The sequence below is a fragment of the Pseudorca crassidens genome, chromosome 9, assembly GCF_039906515.1.
Source record: "Pseudorca crassidens isolate mPseCra1 chromosome 9, mPseCra1.hap1, whole genome shotgun sequence".
In the NCBI taxonomy this organism is placed as follows: domain Eukaryota; kingdom Metazoa; phylum Chordata; class Mammalia; order Artiodactyla; family Delphinidae; genus Pseudorca; species Pseudorca crassidens.
In genome coordinates, this window is record NC_090304.1 from 14,752,656 (window position 1) to 14,777,573 (window position 24,918).

At 57.2% G+C, this 24,918-nt stretch overlaps 1 protein-coding gene and 1 long non-coding RNA gene across 4 annotated transcripts; one reads left to right on the forward strand and one right to left on the reverse strand.

The window, feature by feature from the left end:
* Window positions 1-3,411: 3,411 nt before the first annotated feature.
* LOC137230259 (uncharacterized) lies at window positions 3,412-9,342 on the reverse strand. The gene is made up of 3 exons (XR_010946056.1): window positions 8,777-9,342; window positions 8,405-8,508; window positions 3,412-6,041 (listed from the first exon to the last, which is right to left on the reverse strand). It is a non-coding gene; the product is annotated as an uncharacterized lncRNA (long non-coding RNA).
* On the forward strand, window positions 7,207-24,316 carry CHST1 (carbohydrate sulfotransferase 1). Of its 3 annotated transcripts, none has more exons than XM_067749301.1 (4): window positions 7,207-7,653; window positions 20,146-20,270; window positions 20,939-21,035; window positions 22,189-24,316. In XM_067749301.1, the coding sequence occupies exon 4, from the start codon at window positions 22,231-22,233 to the stop codon at window positions 23,464-23,466; it is 1,236 nt and encodes a 411-aa protein (XP_067605402.1). In that variant the 5' UTR covers window positions 7,207-7,653; window positions 20,146-20,270; window positions 20,939-21,035; window positions 22,189-22,230; the 3' UTR covers window positions 23,467-24,316. The 3 variants fall into 3 exon arrangements, with proteins under 3 accessions (XP_067605402.1, XP_067605401.1, XP_067605400.1); XM_067749300.1 differs by having other exon boundaries at window positions 20,152-20,270; XM_067749299.1 differs by lacking the exon at window positions 7,207-7,653 and having other exon boundaries at window positions 9,252-20,270.
* Window positions 24,317-24,918: the final 602 nt, after the last annotated feature.

The following is a 24,918-nucleotide window of genomic DNA, read 5'->3' on the forward strand; positions in this document are numbered from 1 at the left end:
CCCTCGTCTTTCATTATGGCTGGGTAATATTCCATTCTATGGATGTCCTGTCATTTTTTTTACTTTAATATAATTTACATATAGCAATTTATATACAGCAAAATGCACAAATCTTCAGTGGACAGCACAATGAAAGTGTGTGTGTACACCCATGTGACCACCACCCAGAGAGAGAACTTTGCACTACCCTGGAAAGTTCCCTTATGCCCCTTCCCAGTTAATACCCCTGTAAGGGACTTACCATTATTCTGACTTCCATAACCCCACCTCAGGTTCCTTATCTTAAAATGGGGGGTCATGTTGGAACTGACTCACTTGGTTGTTGTGGGGATAATGAAGGTACCTAGTATAGTGCCTTGCACATAGCAATTGTCTGACAAAGGATGGATATCAGGATTGTTATAAATAAGTCCCTGGTCAGTGTTCTTTCTCCTGCCTCTGCCTGGGCTCTCCAGTTACCTCCAGATTCTCTCTCTCTCTCTCTGACACACAGACACACACTCTCTCTCTCTCTCTCACTCACACACTGTCTAGCCACCGAGATAGACCAAGAGGGTCATTGTGCAAAGCCCAGGCTGCGTGAATGGCTCCATTGTTTCTGGGCTGACTTCTCAGAGCCAGCCGGTGCAGCACTGACCAGGGCTGGGCTGTCCAGTGGGAGGTGCCCACGGGCCCCTGGCCAAGGGCTGACCACACCTGGCAGAACACTCCCTTCCTCTCCTTCCCCAGAGGGAGGAGGGAAAGAGCAACGTTTTGGCCTGGGGCTGGGCAAGGGGAGCCCAGAAGACACCTCCCCTTCTCCGCTCAGCCTCCTGGCTCCCGAACACCAGGGGCTGGGGTGCCTGCAGGTGGCGGACTCTGAGCTGCACCTCGGAGCCCAGAGGCTGGGGGCAGATGAGGCGTGGGGAACAGGTGAGAAAAGGGAAGTGGGCGCTGAGTGCTTACTTATCCCTTCTCCCCTCCTGGGCTCAATGGATGTGGACAGCCTGGGGGTCTGGAGGAAGTGGCCCATAGGGAACACCCAGAAGCAGCACACACCCTGGGAACTGGCCCAGGAGGCAGGCCTCCTGGTTGCCTCTGGGCCGGACTCCCCAGGGTGGGACTTCATACTGGCGTGAAAGGTGAATCTTTACCCCTGCTGAGCTTCTCCAAGATTCCTTAGAGGTGAGGCCTACGGGCAGCCCTGGCATCTATCTCCTGACCCTTCACCCTCTAATGTCCACCTATGAGATCCAGTGCGGTGCCCACTCTCACCCTGCTTGTTACCATCTGCCAGCAGAGAACGTGCCAGAAGGGCTTCTACCTTCTCAGCACCAGCCAGGGCTGGGGAAGGGATTGCCTGGGGGACCAACATGAGGCGAGGGCCCATGAGCAAGAGGTAATGAGGGGGTGTGAGGAGCGACAGGAAAGAGGCTGGCCTGGAGGCAAGTGAGGGGATTGGGGGACCTGGCGAGTCGGGGACAAGGGTTTACCAGACAAGGATCCAGGCTTCCTGAGGGCTCTTCCTGCCTCAAGAGACCAGACTGGACTTTCCTGGCCGCTCGAGGCAGCCCGTGTCCCTAGAGTCTGGGCCAGGGCCTTGGTAGCCTCCCGTAGTCCCAGGACATGCCATTATTTACTTTTTGGGCCCAGACACTGTCCCTTCTTCCCTATCCCTGCCACTTGGGCACATGCCCCACAGAGCTTGGGCCTCCACCTGTACGTTGCTCGGTTCCGAGCTGGACCATACACCCTGGTCTGAACTGTCTTATCCCGGGGCTGAGGCTTCTGTAGGCAGGAGTACAGGAGGGAGCCCAGCCCAGCTAGGAGCCTGTCTTACCTGGTCAGCCTCTCTTGCCATGGTAACAGCCCTGCTGAGGCCTGGGAATTACCCAGGCTGGGGGGTTTTAATTGCAGCCCACCATCCTGTTCTGTCCACTCCCAGCTCCCAACACCTCCCCAGCCCCAGGGCCTATTCACTGTACCCTATTTTTACATCAGACACAGCGAATGCGGCCCATCTTAGGCCTTGTCTGCCTTTGGTCAGTCTGTCCATCTCCTCCATGGCTCTGTGGCCGGCTGTCTCGGGGTTTGCCCTGGGTGGGGAGACTGAGGTGGAAGTCTTCTCCAGATGAGCACAGGCTATGGGCCTGCATCTCCACCCTGCCAGCAGGTAAGCTCTCGGAAGCACCTATGGAAACACTGGATCCCGAGAGCACCCCCTGATTTTCCTCAGCCTGGGCCTTTGTGGGTAAGTGTGGCAATGGCCGCAGAGTGGCTTAGGGAAGGTCAACTTCTGTGCTGGACTTCTTCCTCAGAGGACAGCCGGAGCAGACTCCTTCTTCAGAAGGAAGTGGCCGTCTGGCCTCCTGTGATCTCTCTGTCCTCCCGGAAACTATGGGGGACTTGGATGGACCTCGCCTTGCCAAGATCTGGGCTGGGCCATGTGAGGCCCGAGGAAGGAAGATGGAGCCTGGAGGATGGGATGGGGCCTGCGTCAATCAGCTGAGAATGAAGACAGACCCCTCCTGCCTCCCATCCAGCAGGCGCAGAAGGGCCGGAGCCCTGGGGTGACGGGGCTGGTCTGGGCAGCAGGTGTGTTGTGGCTTGGTTACCTGCTAGAAGTAAACCGTTTCCTCCCATTTACCGAGATTTGCTGGCATCCCCTGATTTACTTGGAGCGTTTTGCTCTGTAACTGGAGAAGGAGAGGGAACTGTCTGTTGGGAGCAGGTCCAAGAAGAGAAGGAGTAAGGAGGGAACAGCGCCCTCCTCCCTGGCCCCTTGGCCTGCCTTTGAGGCCAGGGATTAGAGGTTGTAGCCACCAGCAGGACCAGCTCTTCGTAGAAAGGTATTGGGAAACTAGGGTACAAGCAGTTATGCCTCAGGGCCCTGGGGACCTAGGACCCCTCTGTTGGGGAAGGTGCTGCTCCTCTGGCCTCTGGCAGCCCAAGGACTGGGGCTCTGGGGGCATCAGGAGTCACCCCTTGGCCTGGACATTAGATTCCCCACAAAGGCCAAAATCAGGGAGACCTGACAGGGGGTGAGGGCACTCCTTCAAGTAGCCTCATGGCCTTTGGTAAGTTCTAGAGCAGGAGAAGACAAACACGACAGATGGCCAGTGGTGACTGCAGCTGACACCCTGGTCTGGGAGAAGCACAAATTCCCTTTGAGGGATTCACAGAGACCCTTTTAGGTGGGGCAGTAGGGTGACCTTTCAAGGGGCTTCGGATGAGGACCTGACAGGGCAGGAAAGGGCAAGAACAGGGATCTGAGGGTTTTGGCCAGAATGATGTGGTATTCTGAAGCCAGGAGCTGGCAAGGCCTGGTGAGTCCTGGGCCTGGTGACCCACAGGATCTTATGAGGAAGATATGGGATCACATATTCCTGAGGGAACAGTTCAATACCTGGTCCCAGGTAAGGTGTTCAAATATTTGTTTTATTTTAACCACAGAGAAGTTTAGGTCCCTCGATTCATCCAGAAGGGGAATTTATCCAGAACAGGAATTCATCTAGAAAAGGGCAGAATTGGGGGATAAGAGGTATGTATCAGACCTTCTCCTCAAAAAGCTGGAGACCCAGCTGAAGGCTCAACTCACTTCCTGTGTGGCCTCGGGTAAGTCGTTTAACCTCTCTGGGCCTCAGTTTGCTCATCTATGAAATGAGGGAGTCGGTATAGCTCACCTCTGAGGGTTCCTCCAACTCTTATCACTGAATGGGCCTCCTCAGCAGCACCCCTTTCACAGTATCTGTGGGGAAATCGAGGCTCCAGAGGATGGGTCCACTGCGCCTTGCCCCCTCTGCCCAGGCTTCTCAGGTTGGAACTTTCTCTACAGGTGCTGCAGGCTCTCAGGCCTGAAGTCTGGGAATAGTCAGGAGCCATTTTCCATGCACTCGCTGTCTCGTCAGCATCCCCGTGAGACCGGGGAAATTGAGGATCGCAGAGGCAGATCTTAAATCAGACTGAAGTAACTAGGTGGGTGGCACAGACTGCCACTGCATGGACAGCAGGAGATATTAAAAAGCTGAAATCTTGAGCCCCCAAACCCCTTAACCAATTTCCCCAAACCCCAGGGACCTGCATACTGAAGGGAGAGCTCATTTTAGAGTTCCCCAGGGGGGTCTGGGGGCTTTATTTGAGAAAACCCCTATGCCTGGGGGCTTCGGAAGGCCCTAACCCCTGCCATTGTCCTCCCCAGCCCACTCCACCTGCTGTTCTTCCCTGCGGGCACCCCCACCAGAGCCGGGCTGGCAGTGGTGGGGCAGCTAAGTGGTTAGTGGGTAGAGCCAGACTGCTCACTCAAATCCTGGCTCCATTGCTCACCAGCTCTGCAAAGCTTGGCAAGACGCTTCACCTGATTGGCTCTCAGTTTCTCTCATCTATAAAATGAGAATGATAATAACTCCCTCATAGGGTTGTTCTGAGGATGAAACAGAATAATACACACAAAGCAAATAGTACAGCGCCTGGCACAGGGTAAGACCTCTAACATTAGCCATTAATGTTCATCTTCCTATATTATTCCACAAATGAGCTCCATCCAGCTAGCTGCTGCTGCTTCTCACAGGCTCTCCTGCTCTTTTGCCTTTTTACACCCTACCCATCCCTCAAGCCTCAGTTTAATTGCCTTTTCCTCCAGGAAGCCCTCCCTGAATGACCCGCCGAGGCTCCATCTTCCTCTGACTTCCAAGGCTACATATTTTGTGCCAGTCACATTTGCAGCAGCTGCTTTTTGCTGCTTCATTGGGATCCGAATTCCCTGAGCAAAGGCCGATATTCTCCTTCCTCTCTTCCTGTGTAGCATTTGCCACAGTGCAGTGCACACAGTAGGTGCTCACGAAACACTCACGCTTGTCAACTGGGAGATTCCAGAAAATGAAGCAGAATCCCGGTGTTCCTGAGACCAGCTCTTTTGTCTATTTTTAGAGTTGAAATATTCTTCAAAAAAAAAATTCCAAATTTCACTCCGTCTTTACACTACAACCCCACCAATCTTTTCATGTCAGCCAGATGTATATTTCCCTCCTCTCCACCCGAAATACACTAGAATTTGAAAAATGAGGTGTTGGATCTGAGAGGGCAAGATAGAGAAGGCGCTCTCTAAACCCTGGCTATTCTTGTCAGGCTGAAGACTAGGGGAGGGATTAGCTCTGGGTGAAAGAAGGTTCTGATGGCTCAGCTCTGGGCTATTAGAGGTTGGTTTTCTACAGAGGGACAAACGGGATTTTGAAACATGAAGCTCTTGCCTCTGGAAGGTCAGCTCTCTTGTTAGGCATCCCAGAGCACGGCCACGCCTCGGGGGCACGCTGGGAAACAGATCCGGTCACCTTGAGTTCGGGTTTGAGGACTGGCGCTACCATCCCGGCTGTGGTGGGTGGAAGGCGGGCAGGGCTGAGGCCAGGCTGCTGCGGCTGCAGCAGGAAAACACACTGGTGGATGAGTTTGGATCACACTGGATCACACTGGCTTGATGGGCATCCACTGCCAGGCTTGTGGCCAGCGGCGGTGGGGGAGTTTCTAATTACGAATTTGCAATTGTGACCAAGATAAATGACCGTTTGGTTTGGTGGGACCCTGGGGACAGGGGCTTTCATACCATGTGGTTCTGTGTGGAGAGAGAGTCTTAGTGATCCGAATCCTGAGTCCCCCAGAGAAGCATAGAGGCCACGTCCTCCTCTGGGTGAGTGAGTGAATGTTCATTCCTGGCTACCCTGAACACCAACTAGTCAATAACAGTAACAGCACGGTGCAATTATCAAGCACTTACCACGTGCCAGACACAGTGCTGAGAGCTCTGCATACATTTCACCATCTAGTGTTTTATAGCAGCCCCATGAGGTGAGGACCGGTATCTCCATCTTCTGGAGGAGGAAAGTGAGGCGCAAAGAGGCTGCATCATTCATGCAAATACATGGCAGGTTGTGACCCAAGAGCTCCTGTGCCACACTCTGCAACACTGTTTGCGGTTGGGTGGCGGCCTTCAGTCCTGGGCAAGGAGGCTTCCGCAGGGTGCTGGAAGTTCTCAAGTCATCCGTGGCTCTCTGGCCTCTGTCTGGCTATGACTGGAAATCAGAGATTCAGAGATGGGTGGAGATGGAAGCTGACTGCCTTTCCTGGCCTGAGAAGATGATTGCTTGGTCAGAGTTGAGGAGGGACAGGGGATCAGCCAGTGCAACCACATTCCCTTCTCCAGGTGAGGCTTCGGTGGTGGCCAGCCCCAGCTCAGACACAGTGGCAGAGCTGCGCGTTCCTGCTGTCCCCTCCAGCCCAGGGGCCACTAATCTCATGTATTCTCTGCCTGTTTACCCTGCTTCTCCTACACTTCACTCTGAGAGGCCAGGGGTCCGTTTGTCTTGTCACCGAGTCCCTGGTGCCCATGCAGGCCTGGCCTGCGGGAGATGCTCAGTCAATATTTGTGCAAAGAATGAGAGGCGGAGGTGCTCAGCCTGCGGGCTGTGGGCTCTGTGGGCAGGTCTCCCTACGTAAGGGCAGCAGTGACTCCAGGTTTCCACCTAGGAGTGCCAAGGGCTGGTAGGAAGGGGCTGAGCGTGGGGGGCGGGTGGCACTGGCCTGGAAGAGGTTCTGCCAGCAAATCCTCCTTAATGCCCCCCCCCCCAACCACCCCCTTGACCCTGCCCAAGAGGTACAAAAGGAACAGGGGCAAATGATTCATCTACACAGCTGAGAAGTAAAGGGGGTGGAGGGGGTGGGCTAGGGGTGCGTGTTGAGGTATTGGCACTAAAAGATGGTTGGCTCCCGTTCTGGGTTTTGGAGTGTCCCACCCCCCCACCCGTTGCGCTGGCTGGGGAAGGGGTAGAGGACAGCCGGGCCCGGGGCTAGGCTGGGGCTCCAGCCGAAATTCTGGAGGGGGAGGGGCACTCAGGCAGAAGGCCCTCGGAGAGCGCCCCCGGGGGGCGGGGCGGGGGGGGGGAGAGGGTACGGAAAGAGGTGCCAATGGGTAGCCTGCGCCCTCGCTCCCCGGTCTCCCAAAACCCGGGGTGTAGGTGTGGCTCCCACGGGTTTGGGTGGGTTGGCACAGGAACCGGCCTGTGGAGGGGGTGTCGCTAGCGCTGGTGGCTGGGGCAGAGCGAGGAGCGGGAGCCGGCAGGAGGCGCGGGGAGCCTGAGGGCGCGCGGTGGAGGGGTGGGGAAGAGCAGGGGGCGGGCGGCAGCCGAGGGGCGGGCGGCTTTGGGGGGTGGAGCCCGGACCGCAGCGCCTGCCGCTCGCTCGGCGCTGTAGCGGCCGCCGCCGCCGCCGCCGCTGCTCAGGACTCGGGACGCAGGGCGGGCGGGCGCTCGGCGAGGCTCAGGCGCTTGCGGCTGCTGCTCTCCTCCGTCGCCCCGGGCTGCGGCGCTCCGGGTCCCGGCCCACGGCCCGGCGCCCCTGGGGCCCTCGCGTTCTCGTCCCCGGTCCCGCGCCCTGCTCCGGAGAACGCTCTCAGCTGGCCCGGGCTCGCGCCCCCGGGCCATGAAGAGGGGCCCGTAAGGGGCGCGCGGAGGCGGTGGAAGAGGAGGGAGGAGGGAGGCCGAGGAGGAGGGCGCGGGGGGCGGAGGATGCCGCCGCCGCCGCCACCGCCGCCACCGCCGCCCGCCGGCCCCCCGCGAGCCTGACTCCAGACCCGAGGATGGAGCCGGCGCGGGGCGCTGCAGCGGCTCCCGGTGCGCCCCGGACCAGGTACCGGCCGGGCCCGGCGGGCCCCGGGGCGGGCGGGCGCGGACACTGGCCGTAGCAGCCGGGAGGGGCGCGGGCGCGGTGGGAGACGCCCCTCCGCTCGGGGACGGTCGCTGAGGGCGGTGCGGGGCGGGGGGAGGACAGCAGCTTGTCGGGCGCAGGAAAGGGCTTCCCGGGCTGGCGGTGGGTGAGCGCCGCGCTCACCCTAGCCCTCCCCGCCCCCATTTGGGGAGGCAGCAAACTTGAGACGCGCGGCGGCCCCGGGGCGCCCGCTCCCCTTCGCTGCGAAGCGCACTTGGGGGCTGCCCGAGGCTCATCGTCCCACAGCCTGCCCGGCTCCGGGCTGCTGAGAAGCCTGGAAACCCTGAGGTCCCCACGCCTGCACCAACTTTCCAAACCAGGGTTGCACGCGGAGACAGGGGCAGCCTCCTGCTTCCTGCCCCCCGCCCCTGCCCCGCACCGGCACCGACCACTCTGCGCTGAACTGGTCGCGGGGCGGGCGGGGCAGGGGCTGCTGGAAGGTGCAGAACCCCCGCGGAAGCCAGAACCACCCTCCTGCTCTTCCCTGGGTAGGACCCGGAGAGCAGCGCCTCCCGGGCTCTGGGAACCCAGAGCGGCCTTGGCCGGGAAGCTAAGGGTTAAAAGGTAAGACCTAATGGTCGTCCTAGGGTGGCACCTTGGCCTGAATTTTGATACCACAGGACACCTCCATCCCCATCCTGCGCCTGCCCCTTCCCAGGATTACGTTCCTCACCTCTGGTGCAGCTTTTCTCCAGATGGGCTTGAACACTGCTCCTAAGCTGAAGGCTTCTAAGAAAGGCCACTGGGGAGTCCAAGTGCCAGAGGTTGGGCTTAGACCTTTGACAGAGAGGTGGGGGCAGGAGATGGGGAGGTGGATGTCCAGTCAAGGACAGACATTGAGCCCAGCATCTTCCCCAGGGCCGATAGGGGCTGGAGGCAGAGGGGACCTGGGATTGGGGGCAGGAGGTAGGCACCCTGGCTGGGAGGCCAGAGGAGCTGTAGGTATAAGAGGCAAGCAGGTGGGGGCCAAGGTACCAGGTACCTGCTTCAAGGGTTCCTCAACCCCTTGAGGTGGGGCTGGCTGTCTCAGGCAGAGAGACCTTACCTGGGCAGGCAGTACCGGGGCTCCAGTCCTCCGCTGCTGGGGACACTTAACAGGCATCACCATGACCCTGTTTCTTTTTCTAAGTGCTCTCACCATCATGACTCACACATCGGATTCACTGGGGAGGTATCAAGCCTCCAACCTATTCTCTTCCCCTCCCTCCTGGGTTTTCAGGGAGCTACTGGGGAAAGGAGGGGGTGGATTTGCCCCGGGGCCTTAGCCCCCTGAGAGAGGCCAGGAGCCTGGCATTGCAAACTTTCATTTCCTTGCTGCTGTTCTGAGCAGGGCAGGTGAGCGGCCTAGGCCAGGCCAGGGTGGGAGGGCAAGTGAGAGGAAGTCTCTTCTAATGATTCCCCCAACCCTGCTGAGGCTTTGAAATCATAGCGCCGCCTCCCTCCTGGCACAAACAATGCCGACCTCCTCACCTCAAAGCAGAAACACATTTCCCCCTAAAATCCAAATTTCCCTCTTTGCTGAGTATTGCAATGTTTTTGGCCAGAGGTTTGCTCTTCTACATCTGAAGTCAAGCTTCTCCTGCAGACAAGCTTCCCTCTTCCCAGGCCCTGAAGTCCCCCACCCCCCGCATTAGAAGGGAGCCCCCTCACCTCCCTGTTCCCCGCCCACAGGGCCCTACTTCCAGAGGAGGAGTGGTGCCGATGGAGCTCATATGGGGGTATGTGTGTACCGGCTGCACACACACGGAGGAGGTGTACATCTGTGCTCCAGAGTCTGCAGGGGGTCCCAGATGCCATGCTCTCACCGCGGGGGGGGGCAGGCTTGTGCCCCACCCCCAGTTCCCCTTGCCCACATTCCTGTTTCTCTCCCTTGCCCACTGTGGGTCTCTCTTTACTTTTCCAACTCACTCTGCATCGGTGCGGGGAGAGAGCATTTGATATTCATAATCTGGTTCAGAGAAGGTCCCGAAGCCCTGAGTCACTGTATGGTTTCTATGGAAACAGACTTGTTCAGAGGACTCGGTGTAGCGCGGCCAGCGCTGGTGGGGGAGAAGGGAAACATATAGTAAAATCAGGCTCCACAAGTGTGGCAGGAGTTGGACCAACTCCCTTCAAGGGGGGCAGGGAGAGGCTGGGCAAGGCTCTGGGGTCCTTACAGGAGGGGCTGCCTCTCCCCACCCACTGGGGTTATGCCCCTCCCGCCCCAGGAGCTGCTCCGCTCCCTCTGTGGCTCTTGGCAGGTTGCTGCTTCTCCCATGGGCTTTCTGACTAGGTGCCCAGGCTTGTGGCTGCCACCGTATGCCTCAGTCTCCTCCTCTGTGAAATGGGGAAAATAAGAGCACTTTACCTACCTCTTAGGGTTGTTGGGAAGGTCAAATGCATTAATACGAGGAAGACACTCAGAACGCAGCCATAGTGAGTGTTCAGTAAGCGTCGTTATTATTAATTCGGGGTGTTGGAAGGAACGCCCCGGCAGTGCGTTCACCTGGATCCATCCTCTGTGTTTGGCAGGTGGTCCTGACATCTGGCAGGGCTGGCCTCCTGCTTTGGAAGCGCCTCCCCAGCAGTGCCGGTACACCCCCAGCTGGGAACCAGGCATCCATTTCTTCCTCCCACGGAGCACTTATTTAGGTTGCCGAGGGCTTGAGCGCCACGCCAGGGAGTCCTGGCTCCCGTTCAGACCCCACCTGTCTAGGAGCTTTGTGGGAACAAATCCTCCAGGTCCAAATGGATGGGCAGCTTCCCGCCTCAGCCCCTTTGAAATTGGGCCAGAGGTAGAGGGTGGGAGAGGTCCAGGCTCTGAGGACAGAGAGAGGGGACTGGAATGGGGCAACTTTCCCTGATCCTGGAGAGGCCGGTTCGCCTGCCTGGAGAAGCAGCTCCCGATGACCCACCAAACAGGGGTCAGGAACTCTCCAGAAAGGTAACAGACGCTGGCCTCCTCAGCCCCGCAGGTTAGAACCTCTGCTGCTGAAGTGTTCCCGGCGTACCCTACAAGTCTGGACTGGCTCGGGGCTCCAGCCTGAGGCACCAGCTGGTGTGCTGCTGCCCAGCCAGGCTGGGAGAGGGGCCTGCCCACGTCTGCTTAGCCCAGCCGCGCCTGCCTGGGCAGCATCTGTGCGTGGCTTGAGGGCATTCTGAGCTCCAGTGATGGCCCAGCCAGTCTCCCTCACCCGCCCTTCTTTCAGTTGCTGCCCTCCCCTCCCTGGCCTGCAGACAGCCCCTCCTCCTTTCCGTGTCACTGTTCCCCTCCTCCCCTCCCATAAGGTGGGCTTCAGCTCCAAGCTCCCTAAAGGCAGTCCCTGTATCAGTACCAGCTCTCAGAGCTGCAAAGCATCCTGCTTGTCCGTCCTATTTTACAGGTGGGAAAACTGAGATTCTTGGGGTTTGCCTGTTAAAGCCATCACCCAAGCTAGCCGTGGCTCTTCCCAGCTCCACCCCAGCCCTGGGGATGCCCATCCCTCTTCCCTGGCTCTCCAGGTAGCCCTAGATGCTGCCCAGAACCTTCCCTACCCTCCTCCACGCTGACAGTTTCTTGCCAAGGTTCTTCCCTCAGGCCTCTCTGGACCGCTTTGCCATCCTCACTGGTGTTCACAACACCTTCTAATTTAATATCCTCTGCAAATTTCATTAACGGACTGTTTACTCCCTCTCTCAGGATCATTAATGAAGATGTTAGATAAGATCTGACCCAGCGCTGGGTCTTGGCAGCCCTGCCCCCTCTCCCAGACTCTGTCCCTCAACCCCTTACCCCTGGCTTTGCCTCCTCCACCCAGGACCCTTGGGACCTGCCCCCTCTTGCTTTCAGCCCCATGACAAGTGCTTAGGGCCAAGTCTGTTTGAATTAGTTTTGCAAGATTGCTTGAGGCGCTGTATCAAATGCTTTGCTAAAAATCAAGATATATTACCCTGCCTGCATTTCCTTCATCTACCAGTCTTGTAGTTCTATCAAGAAAGCTATCAAGTTTGTCAGGCATGATTTGTTCTTTATAAAGCCCCACGGTGCCGCGTGGGGCACAGAGTTCCCGCGTTTTCTAAATGTTTAGAGATTCCCTCTTTGTGTTTGCTCGTCGATTAGAGTTGCAAGGCTGTGGGCTGGGAATTGTCGGGAATGCTCATCTCTTCTTCCTCTGGGACGGGGACGGAGCACAGCCCTCCCCTTCTCCCGGCCTCTGCTTGGGAGAGGGAGTAGTTTAGCACCCGCTGAGTCCCTGCCGGGTTCTGGGGGCCCCAAGCTGTGCACTGGGGGTGGGGGTGTGCAGGGGGCCTGGTGCCCTCCCTCAGGGATTCTGTAAGCAGATGAAGACGACAGACAAGTCTGATGCTGGCATTCCGAAGGTGTCACTGAGTGAGGACCTGGTACCGTGCACTGGGAGCGTTACCATAACGCTAAGAGCGTTATGTTTGCGATCTTAGTTAAGCCCCTCACCTCCCCTGGGAGGTGGGCATGAGCTCCCCTCCCCAGGGGCCTGCTAAGGTCTTGGGAGGGTAAGGCTGCCCTGGATCCCAGGTCTGTTTGTCACCCTCTGCTGGGTTGCTCCTAACCACTTAAGTGCACCTTACAGGGTGTACAGCGTCAGGAGAGTAACTGGAGTGGTTCTGACCGAGGATTTTAGCAGGTCAGAGAGGGAAGGAAGGGAAGCCTTTAGGGAACACATTGGACAGGGGAGAACTTCGCTGCATGTGCACCTCACGCACAGCACCCCGTGGCCCGCATCCAGTTCTCGGCTGTGGGAACGAGTTGCGTAACCTCTGTGAGCCTCGGTCCCTCCCCTGTGAGATGGGCCCTCCACGAGCAGCCGCCATTATGTCTTCCGGAGGTCCCTGTTGTCCCTGCCGGGACACTTATCCGGTTGCCATGTTACCAGTGAGGGGCTCCCCCTAACGCTTCTCATTCCAGGAGACAGAGGACTGACAGATTGAACTGTCTGGCATCCTTGGGACCAGCTGCAGGCTGGTGGTAAGTTCTGGGCTTAGGGACCAGTGGGGACCTCTGGGCCTTGAGCCCAAACCCTTTGCCCCATTCCAGACCACTGCAGGCAAGGTAGTAATGAAGACATCTTTGGTGTCCTCTTGGCCGTATAGGATTTGGGCATTCCTGGCCATGAAGCCACCCACTCCCCCCTCTACTTGCCTAGCCAGACCTGGAGCCCGGGAGTGGGGAGCAGAGTGTGTTTTGGTTACTGCCTATCTTGTGGGACACAGCACCAGTCTGGTCCACACCCATTACCTCTTCTAATCTTTGCGATGATCTCCCCTTTGTCATTCAGCTGGGGAGGTAGTACCCCCTGGGAAGTGGTGAGAAGGTACCCAAGCTCACGCATGGGATGTGCTGGGAACCAGGCAGGAAGGGCCATAGGCAGCCCGCATCCCTCCAGCTGACGCCGCAGGGGTCTGATCCTTGGAGCCGGTCACTAGGTTGGATGAGCCCACGTCTGGGTTTGGGTGAATGCCGAGGTCAGGGTTGGCAACAGTGTGTGTGGGGACCCTGGTGGCCACCTTGGCCCTGGCACTCCCTGCCCCTCCCCTCTAGTCTCCTGGTGCTGGGTGCCAATCTTGCTCTCGGGTGTGGCCTGAGGGCTTAAGCTTAGTGGTTAGGGCTGGGGCTTGGGGGTCCTCGGAGCTGAACTTGAATCCTGGCCCTACCATGGACTAGCTACGCGCACTTGGACGAGTTCCCTCACTTGCCCGAGCCTCGTGCTCCTCACCTGTGAAAGATGGCAGTGGTACCTGCTGTAAGAAGCCACTCGATGGGAGCCAGGACCGTGATCATATCTGGGTATCCGCTCCCGCAGCCCCTCCATCCGGTGTAATAGCCCCCAGGCTCAGGTGAGCCTCCCCCCGCGCCCAGCCCTCCCTCCCTCATCCCCAGGGGCCAGCGGGGCCTTAGGCAGGTGGCCCGAGACTGGAGACTCCAGGATCCAGGGACAGATGGCCCCCCGCCCAGCTCCTCCAGCAGCAGCTGCCTGTGCTTTAGCTCCTGTTGGCGGTTTCCCATCCTTGAAGCTGGGAGGAGGGGCTGAAGCCCCGGTATCCAGGGGGTGGGGCCTGGGTACTCTCCGACTCAGGCTGTGGCTGCTGCGGAGGGGAGGGGGGACAGGAAACCGGGGCCTTTCCGCCCAGTGTCGGTGCAGAAGGGTCCCGCCTACCACAGGCCGTAGGCCGGGCTGTGGTAGGATCAGCCTGAGACAGGGAACCGGGCCCTTCTGACTCACTGCTCCCCGGTGGGGAGTCGGGCACACTGGAGCCTTGTGCCAGGAGGTCGGTCCCTCTCCCCAATGCTGGGGAAAACTTCCCTCAGGTCGGGCCGGACCCGCTGACCCGCTGGGCCCAGGGCAGGGCAGTAGGTAGTCTCTGCAGCCCGAACAACAAGGGTCTCCAACCCCACAGATGGTGGGAGCTTCATGGAGGAGGCTGTGGCACTGTTTTGATTCCTTGAACGTTTCCAGGCCACCGTATCCTGTTTGTAGGTTAGAGTAGTCCCTAAAAATCATGCCCAGGGTTCTTACTTAATGAGTCCTGCTCTGTGCCCAGCCCTGTGCTAAGCTTCATCAGCTTTCTGTCTCACAGCCCAAATACTCGAAAGATTCTGTGATCGTCTTTCCCATTTCATAGATAAAGGCAACTGAGACCTATTGAGGTTAGGTGCCCTGCACAAGGTCTCATAGCTGTAATGCATCAGCAGTGGGAGTGAACCCGGTCCTGGCTGGCCCCGCAGCCAGGGTGCCCAGCTACCACCCGGCCTGCTGCCTTGCATGCCTGTGGGTAACTTCTCAAGGAGGCTTGAGACAACATGCATGTCCCCAGGGTCCTCACTTGTGGACGCTGGAGACACCAGAGCTCCTAAGAGGCAGCCAGGCAGCTCTGCTGGTGGTGACAAGTTGGTGGACGGTCACCCTCTGCATGCTTGTCCTTGGAACCATGATTGTAAGAACTTGCCCTCATTGGAGGTGCCCGAAGGATGTTCTGCTTCTGTGGGGTCTGTGGAGAAGCCACAGGGCCCGGGGGCTATAGAGATTGTACACGAAATCCATGTTCGTGTTGGTGCAGATTCTGGGGAGAAGGACCGTACACAGACCTCACAGTGTTTCAGGTTGAGGGGGCACGACTCCAGAGAAAAAGAAGCACTGGGGCCTCCAGTAACCCCTTGGCTGACCCAGACCACAGAGGCTGAGTTTGGACCCCACCAGATCGCCTCCCCTGGAAGGTTGCACTGGCTGAACTCTATGTGGGCATACCGCTCGCCTTGAAGGTTGATTCAGGACACAGCCCTGCGAAGCTTCTCCTTGGACTTATTAGGTGTGAGGTCTACCTGCTCAGGGCTCTCTAGGAGACCCTTAAGAAGAAATCTTGTGCTGGATTCAGTATCAGTAATAGCTGGGCATCTCTTGAGCAGGTGCTTAATCTTCATCTCACGGATGCTATGAAACGTGTAAGTGAAATATTTCCTTTTTCCCACTGGCAGCCAGGTAGCTCTGACCTGTCTGTGTCGCCCAGAAGTGTCTTGGTTGTTGTATACTACGTGGCTCCTAGTTCTTTCAGACTTTCGTACCCTTGTTTTCCCCTTGCCTCATTTTCATCACCCCATTTTCCTTAGGAAGGAAAAACCTTGCCGTTTTATGTGTTTTAGCCTTAACTAAACAAACATTTATGGTGGATCGATGCTGGCTACTGCAGACGCAGGGATTAAGCATTTCCTTTCTGCAGTCTCCATCCCAGAGGCCTGTTTGCCAACTCCCCCCCACCCCGCCCCCGTCCAGTTCCCTCTGCCCCTTGCTCCAGTTCCTGGGACCCCAGAGCCTTGGGGCCCCTCCATACTGGCTCCTGAGTCTGGTGAGAAATACAATGTTCAGGTTTCTTCCTCTGCTTTTCCTGTCTCCCCAGGGCTTCACAAAAGGAGGAAAAAAGTGACAGGGAGAAAAAACGGGGAGGGGAGTCATTTCCCCAACTCAGGCCTTAGCTGCTCCCCAAAGCCCCAGCCCCCCTTTTGAGGTCTCGCCCTTTTTCAGCTGCTGCCTTGTCTCAGCAGCCCCAGGTGACTGCTGTCCCCCACCTGAGCAGACCAAGCCCAGTTCTGGCAGAAAGGTGGTGAATTCGACCCTGGTGCCTTGGAAGTGTGGGAGGAGAGAGCTGGCCGGCAGTGCCCTGGGGACGGAATCGGGGACACAGTGAGACGCCAGTGCTGAGTTTCAGTGCCCCACCCTGTCATCAGTTGCCCCTCCAGTTCTTGCGTGGGGTAGCTTCACTCTGTCCCCCAAGGTTAATAAACTCAAACTGAAACAACACACTCAGTCTAAACTATGCCTTCCTCCCACCCATCCCCTAGCTCCTCCCACCGGGCAGCTACAGCTAACTGGTTCAGTGCAAGTTCTCGTGGTTGTTCCTGCATAAATTCAAATACATAGATTTTTTAAAAATGAGAAATGGTGGCACACTATTGCCCATGTCTCTTTTGGCCCTAGATTTTTTACTTAATAATATATTTCGGGTGATGTTTCCACATCAGTGCTTACACATCTGTGGAGACTTCTCGGATAGAATCAGTTGAAAAGAAAACCCTGGGGTCGAGGAGAATGCTAATAATGAAGGGGTTAAGCCTCTAGGGAAGAGAAGGGATGCCCACATGCGAGTTTTAGGACGTTTAAGAACCTTCTAATTGTGTGTATTAAATTGTGGGCACAAAGGGGTCTTCCTGGGAAGAGGGATTGTGTCTCTCCAAGGGGGGTCCGTGGCCCAGTAAAGACAAAGGCCCATAGCACTGTGTTGCGTGGGATGTAATAGAGCAGGTGGCAGGGGCTAACTCTGCAGAGGGCAGAGCCCCTTGGTCCGTGGGCCTCACTGGGGCAGCCACGGTCAGACTGAGGGAGGGGCAGAGCTGCCAGCCCTGGTATATTCTTGGAAGGTGACTGGAGCCTTCCCACTTCTGAAGGAGGGTCCCCCAGCCTGCGGCGATGGTGGCCCTGACTCTGAGGATGGAGTATGGGGCCTTCCTGGGATCAGAAAACTCCAGTGGCCAGATCTGGGAAGCCCTTAGAGTCATTGGATCTGTGGAAAAACTGAGGCGCAAAGAGGCCAGGCGGGTGAGTCCAAGGTCACCCAGCCAGGGAAATGCCGAGCCTGTGGGCTGCCCCTGCCTGTGACATTCGTTTAGGGTTCCTTCCCCTGCCAGAGCGGAATGAGACTAGGAGGCAGAGGCCCTCCGGATGATGTGAGGCTGCCTGTTGCTGCTTGCCTCTTGCTGTGTGGGTGAGGGAGAGGGGGCGCACAGAGCAGGGCCCGTAGCTCGGGTGGCGTGTCATCCTCACACCTCATGCCACCCGCAACATCACCTCCCGCTGCCTGCATCCTCACATTAGGCTGCAGCCAACCAGCCAGGACTTCTGAACCCAGCAAAGACGCAGCGCTAAGAGGCTGCACTACAGGACGTGGCCACTAGAGGGAAGTAGGAAAGCCACTGCGGTGGCTCCGCAGGAGAAAGCTCCCAGGCTGGGAGAGGAGCCGGCGGAAGTGGTTTTGGGCAGAGACCTGCCTGGCAGAGGTCTGGGCACAGCGGTTAGGGAGAGTGCTGATGTGTTCTGAGGGGCTTCCCTGAGACAAAAAGCAAACAAGACATTTAATGATGATGATAGTAACATTTGTTGAGTGCCTACTCCATGCCAGGCACTGTATTAACTAATTAGTCCTCACAACAGCCTTGTTAAGATTGTCCCTACTTCTCAGGTGAGAACGCAAAGGTCCAGGGAGATTGAGAAGTCTGGCCATCAACGGGGCTGGTGCCAGAGCCACTGTCCCAAGCACAGGGCTGTGCCGTATTAAATGCCTGTTCATATAACCACCGCTATGGTTGTACCTCCTTTACGGGTGGGGAGACTGAGGCTCAGAGACAACTGGTGAGTCACCCAGGTCCATGCACGTGCTAAGTGACAGATCCAGGTGGTTTCATGGCTTGAGCTCTTAGTTCTGAATTACAGTTCTCCCAGGAAGAGGTGTTTTCCACTCCCATCCTGTGCCCTGCTTTATCTGAGCTTTCTTTTGGGAGTGGGTGACTTCCAACAGAAGTTACAGATTCTTGGTCCCTGTGTCTAAGGCGCGCCTGGATTTTGACTAACCAGAGGTGGAGGGAGGCCATGCCAGAGGCTGCTAGAAGCCCAGAGAGGGGCTCTGGGGCTCACAGTCTGGCTTAGAGGATGAGGGCCTTGAGGAGTCCTTTGCAGTGGCCAAAGCTCCCCTGGGAACAAAGGGCCTGGCCTCGGGGCCTCTGGTTTCCAGGGCAGATGCCTCCAGCATACCAAGGATGCTTGGCCGGCCGTGGCCCCGGCTCTGCCAGGCTGGCAGGAGAGCAGGGGCAGTTCTAGGAGGGCCAGATTTCCTCCATCTTCCCGTTCCCATGCCCTCGCTTTGCCCTCCTGGGGCAGGGGGAGGGGGATGGCTTGTGTCTGGGCCTTCAAACACATTCCCCTCCTGTGTGCCCAGGCTGCACCTAGTGAATCTGAGTCCTACTTTTTTAGGGATTTATAACTTTGCAATGATGCTTTAGTTACTTCTGATTTATTGACAAAGACAGCAGGCTCCAGGCCTGGCCTTATGTTTCTTTGGGTGGCGGTAGGGAGGGAAAGTGGGGGGAAGAAACTTAAATGGTCTCCTCCCTGAAAGGTGCTTCTCTTTAAAGATAACCTTGGGTGAATTGTTTTTGGAACTGGAATCCTAGAGTTAAGTGGAGTCCCTTTAAGCCTTCTGTTTCCTGTCTTGGTGGGGACCAAAGGGTGTTGGATGTAGTTGAAGAGGGAGTGGGTCAGGGAGGAGGGTTCGAGCATGGACTCTAGAGCATACCGCCTGAGCTGGTATCCTGGCTCTACCTCTTACTAAGGGTGCGAGCTTGGGGAAGTTATCTAACCTTGCAGAACCTCAGTCTGCTTATCTGTAGAATGGGACTATGACCTCACAAGGTTAGTGAGGGCTAGACGAACTGATGCCTGGGAAGGGAGCATATGCCTGGGAGAAACATCTCGAATGCCCAGTAAGTGCTTGCTTTCCTTTGTGTTATTTTATCCATAGTGCCCAGAACTCATACTAGGTAACTAACATGCTTGTGAATAAATACAAAGGAAATACAGTGGAACGAAACAGCATTGCAACTAAAGAACGGACCCCTAAATAACTTAAAAATATTACTTTGCGTGAATATTGGTGGCTTTCCCTCCCTGTTCTCTAAAGTGTTCACATTTGTCTTGGGGCACTTGGAAAGGGTGGGCCTGCACTTTGCAGGGGAGTCACATTTAATGCAGAGAAGCTGTTCTCTCTGGGTACCGATGGAGACAGCACCTTCTGCTGTCGTGGTGTGAGGCAGGGTGGGGTGGGAAGTGGTCAGGGCTGTGGTGTTGCTCTGGTCACGTTGGAGTTTCCCTAGAATTTAGACTGTGCTTTCCCCCATTTACTGCCACCTGGTGACATGGTACTGCTTCCTCTAGGTACCAAGTGGAGTTTCATACTTAAAACAGGACTCCGAGGCCCCAGAGCCTCAGCCGGCCCCCTGCCATCTCACTCCAGCTTCTGTGCCCCTCCTCAAGCTTCAGCATGTTTCTTGCCCACTGTGCTGGTGTGAAAGGGCCACAGCACTGGCCTAAGAGTCTGTCCCAGAGGGATTCGAGTCTCTGCTACTTCTTCCTTGCTTATCATGCCCATTTGCTTAGTCTTTGAATCTTAATTTCATCATCTGAACAATGGGAGTGAGGACGGTGACCTTCCAGAGGGGGCTGTAAGGAATAACATGATGTGGCGAGTTGGGTGAGTGAGCCGAGCCAGGCAGCACTGCAGGTTTGGGAAATGAGGACCTACTCGCCCTGCCTTCCAGGGAGTCGTTCCATACAGGGGATGTGGGAAGCATATTCACAGGCACAGGAGTTCACCCCATCAGCCACGAGCCAGTAGATCGACCAGACCAGACAGCAAAGGGAAGAAACATGCCCTAAGTCTCAGAAACCGTCTGAAGTCCCCTTCTAATGTCCGGTCCCTCTCATGCTGATTCACAAACAAATGGGGGGGGGGGGTCATTAATTGAATGCATGTTCGAAGGCCAAGTACAGGTAACCTGGAGGAACGGTAAATCGAATCTCCTTAGAAGGAAGGAGAGTGGGCTCTGGGGAACCTGCTAGATGGGGGTAAGCCAAGCATGTGAGTTCAGGTAGGTTTCTCCACCTCTCTGTGCCTCAGCTTTCTCTTCTGTGAAATGGAGCCAATACTTTCCATGTAAAGTTCTTGCGGGGAATTGATGAGCTAGGGCGGGGAAACCGTTTAGCACTTAGGAAATACTCAGTGGACACTAACAAAAATAACGTTGCCGTCTTGGTGTTTTAACTTAGGATCTGTGAAGAGCATCCAGATCCCGGATGCTCCCTGGTCCACTGTTGCTTTGAGTTTCAGGTAGCCGTTCTCCTCTCTCCGGGTGGCTAGAAGAGGAACCTCACTTCCTGTCCCCTCCTCGTGGGCCTCAGCGTGTGGGTGGTCTCGGCTGAGCCACCGCTTCCGCCTGGAGATCTGGGGTGAGCACCCCTGTCCTTGCTGACTTCCACTAACCCCCCTCTCGGGGAATCACTGAACAAGTTGAATTGCAAAGGGTCAGGATGCTCTGCTGATTTTAACTGCAGAACCAGTCTGGACTGTGCCCCGGCCCCGTTTGCTGGGACAACTTTGACTCTGACTGTTTCGTTCTTGGGCACTAGCCGCTGTGTCTGGTTGGGTCAGTCCGGTCACCAGAGCTGAACTGAGCTCGCCAGGCCTGGGGGTGTTTGCGGCCGGTGGATTTCTTCGCAGCTCCCTCTGGTGGCAGCTGGGAGGGGTGCCTCCACGGGGGGCTTGCCCAGGTGGGGCACCAATGCTCGGCCAGCTGGGCGGGCAGGCTTGTCAGCTCCCTGCCCACTGGGGCGTGGTGTGAGCACAGGGACTGAGACTTGCTAGGAGGATATGGGTAGGGGGTGGAAGAGGTGGGTGAAGGAGGTCCAGGCCTCAGAGGGCTGGATCCAGGGGGTGAGAGATGGCAATGGGTTATTTGGAGCTCTGAGTCAGTGGTAAATCTGGGAGAGCAGGCAGGGCCTTTGCTGTGCAGCCCTGGAGAGCTGTCTGTGGGGCGCAGGACACAGGAGAGAAGGGGTGGGGAGGGAGGAGCTTGGAGCCCCCCTTCAGCACCCCTGCCTTCCCTCTCTCCTTGCAGTCTTGTGGCCACAGGGCTGCTGCACAGGCAGTGACTGCCGGCTGGGCCTGGAGACCTGGCGGCTGCGGACTGCCCAGCCCAGAACAGCCCCTCTTTGGTGAGTCCTCTCTGCCCCACCTTCCCCAGGGCTGGTCACCGAGCTAGCCCATCTCGGGGGGCGGCTTTCCAACACCCAGCTTAGCTCCTCTTCCCTGCTCTCCCTGCTCTCCCCATCCCCCATGCTTTCTCAGTTCCTTGAGACACTAACTTCTGTACCACCCCTTCCTCTTCTCACTGCCCTGCCTGGGTTCTCTGGGGCCACTGTTGGATCACAGTGGGGTCCCTGTGCTTACCCTGTGGGCAGAAGGGGGTGAGGGCCTAAAGGTGGAGGCCCTTGAGGACTGGCTGGGGGAGGGGGGCTGGAGGAACCAGTTCACTCTGCGGACAGTAGGGTCATCTGCTCCATGGCCCAGACCCCTCCCTCAGTGGCCAGGAGGAAATCCTGGAGGGCGCTGGGGCCCAGGAAGGGATGCTTCTCAGCAGCCCCTGGACCCTGTCTCTGCTCTGGGCCAGCTGACTCTTAGGGACTCCGTGAGCCCCGGGAGTCCTCTTCTGGAATAAGCTAGTCACCTGCATCTGTAACTCTGGGGGGGCAGGGGGGAGGGCATGACACAGTTCTCCACCTTTCCCGGCCCGGTAGGCATGGGATGCTAGCAGCCCACCAACTCACGGTGTGCAGGGGTTCTTTCTGCATGAGGACTTGGGTCAGGGGGAGGCATCTGACGTGGACTCTTCTTCCTCTTGGGGGTGGGCAGGGGATGGAGGAAAGATGACCACCTGGGGAACTGGGTGCCAGCTCATGGGGGTGAAGAAGATGCAGGTGGGCCCAGGAGATGCCAGCAGGGGTGGCAGGCTTGAGCTGGGAACTGGTCATTCCCAAGTGTGGGAGTTGGGAGTGTTAGGGTCTTGCCCAGTCAGGCCCCACTGAGGAACCCAGCTCATGATGGGAGACCCCACAGCCTTCTGTAGGGTAGACCCCAGGGTATGGGAATCAGTCCCCAAAGGCTCCCAGGAGCTCCCAGAGAATGGTAAAGTCTCGTGCAGGTGCCATGTAGGCCTCAGATGCACGTGTGAGCACTGACGCAGGGAGCTGCAGCCCTTCCCCAGGCGGGCTGGAGACCAGCTTCCCCGAGGGAGCAAGCCAGTGCCGCTGGCCTTGGGAGGCACCCAAGCCTGGCTGCCCCCTGATGGCTGCCCGCCTTTGCCCACAGACCTCACATGGTGGAGAAGCAGCCCCATGAAGGTGCCCAGCCATGCAATGTTCCTGGAAGGCCGTCCTCCTCCTTGCCCTGGCCTCCATCGCCATCCAGTACACGGCCATTCGCACCTTCACCGCCAAGTCCTTCCACACCTGCCCGGGTCTGGCGGAGGCGGGGCTGGCCGAGAGGCTGTGCGAAGAGAGCCCCACCTTCGCCTATAACCTTTCCCGGAAGACCCACATCCTCATACTGGCCACCACGCGCAGCGGCTCCTCCTTTGTGGGCCAGCTCTTCAACCAGCACCTGGACGTCTTCTACCTGTTTGAGCCCCTCTACCACGTCCAGAACACGCTCATCCCCCGCTTCACCCAGGGCAAGAGCCCCGCGGATCGGCGGGTCATGCTGGGAGCCAGCCGTGACCTCCTGAGGAGCCTCTACGACTGTGACCTCTACTTCTTGGAGAACTACATCAAGCCGCCGCCCGTCAACCACACCACCGACAGGATCTTCCGTCGCGGGGCCAGCAGGGTACTGTGCTCTCGCCCCGTGTGCGACCCTCCGGGCTCCGCGGACCTGGTGCTGGAGGAGGGGGACTGCGTGCGCAAGTGTGGCCTGCTAAACTTGACGGTGGCCGCCGAGGCCTGTCGGGAGCGCAGCCACGTGGCCATTAAGACGGTGCGGGTGCCCGAGGTTAACGACTTGCGGGCCCTGGTTGAAGACCCCCGGTTAAACCTCAAGGTCATCCAGCTGGTCCGCGACCCACGTGGCATTCTGGCTTCCCGCAGCGAGACCTTCCGCGACACGTACCGGCTCTGGCGGCTCTGGTACGGCACCGGGAGGAAGCCCTACAACCTGGACGTGACGCAGCTGACCACGGTGTGCGAGGACTTCTCCAACTCCGTGTCCACCGGCCTCATGCGGCCCCCGTGGCTCAAGGGCAAGTACATGCTGGTGCGCTACGAGGACCTGGCCAGGAACCCCATGAAGAAGACCGAGGAGATCTACGGCTTCCTGGGCATCCCCTTGGACAGCCACGTGGCGCGCTGGATCCAGAACAACACGCGGGGAGACCCCACCCTGGGCAAGCACAAATACGGCACCGTGCGAAACTCGGCGGCCACGGCCGAGAAGTGGCGCTTCCGCCTCTCCTACGACATCGTGGCCTTTGCCCAGAACGCGTGTCAGCGGGTGCTGGCGCAGCTGGGCTACAAGATGGCCAAGTCGGAGGAGGAGCTCAAGAACCCCTCCATCAGCCTGGTGGAGGGGCGGGACTTCCGCCCTTTCTCGTGACCAGGGCTCTGTGGGTGGGGGCGAGGGGGACACGGTGTCGGCTTTGATAAAATGGACCGTTTTGAACTGTTGCCTTACTTACCCCTCCCTCTCCCACCCCGTCTTTGTGTCCTCCCTACCCCCTGTCCAGACCCCGCTTCCTCTGCCTCTCTTTGTCTCTGAAATTTGCACTAAGTCTTGGACAGGAATCTCTGGGGCAGAGGGGGCCTGAAGTGGGGTCCAGCCCCAGCCCCACCCCGTTCAGACACAAGGATGTGTGTCTCTGGTAGATGGTGACAATGTTTACAAGCACCGCACTTACACATTCACACATGCGCACACACACACGGGCACCTGAGAGGAGAGACACCCCAAACCACACAACTTCTGAAGCTTCTCCAGCGGACGAGTGGCGAGGGTATGGTAGTTTTTGCACTGTCTTACTTCTACGAGGTAAGAAGTTAAAAACAAAAAGCCCACCTCTCTCTAATTTATGAATGGCGTTTATCCCTCCCCATCCTGCTTCTGCCCACCAATGCCCACTGCCCCTCCCTCCCTTGGAGCAGAGAAACTGCCCCCTCCTGCCCGCCCTTGCCTGTCAGGTGAGCAGGTTTTTACTGTGAGGTGAATGTGGACCTTGTTTATTTTTTCCAGTCTGTGGCAATGCTGTTCGTCTGTCTGAGTCTTGTGGCTGCCTCTGGACCAGTGATGGCTGATAAATGTTATGGTTTTCTGATTGATCTTGGGGTCCATCTGTGATATTTCTTTGTGCCAAAAAGAAGAAAAAAAAAGAGTGGTTCGGTTTGCTAAATGAACATTGAAATGCTTTATATGTGTTTTCTGTAAATAAAAGAGTGCAATAATGTCTGAATGTGATTATGGGACATTCTGAATGGGCAAAGGCAGAAATCGGTGGGGTCTAGGTGTTTCTGGCTTTGGGGAGGAGAGAGAAGGAGATGGAGGTGGGGATTCAATGACCAATTGCTGGCTTTCAGAATTCATGTCACCCTCATCACCCTCAACACTGAGTTCACGGTTTCATTTCCCTCCGGTCAGTTGAGACCAGGCACCTTATAGCCAGGGGTGATGTTCAAAATATTTAACAAGTGGTATGGCTTGCCGAATCACTGTCTGGAGATCCTGATGAGGTCCTGGTGACCCTTTCCTGTGCCAGATGTTACCTCTGTTAATTGCTGGGTCTGTGGAAAGGATAGCCAGGTGGGGGAGGGATATTCAAGGGATGTGTTGGCTCGGGCCGTTGCTGCTTATCAGTGGTCTGGAAGTATTCCAGGATTTTAACAAGTAGTGCAGGTGTACTGGTGTCTACACTGGTGGAACATCAGCTGTGCTTACTTCCTTTCCCATCCTTGGCCATCTAACAGCTTCCCCAGTTCTTTTCCCAAGAAAACAGCTGGTCCCTAGGGTGGAGTTCACAGCTTTGCTGTCCTGGGACAGAGAGAGTCTGTCTGGGAT

What these genes read in the sequence shown, in the direction of transcription:
- CHST1 (XM_067749301.1), top strand. Translation starts at nt 22,231, where the DNA reads ATGCAATGTTCCTGGAAGGCCGTCCTCCTCCTTGCCCTGGCCTCCATC.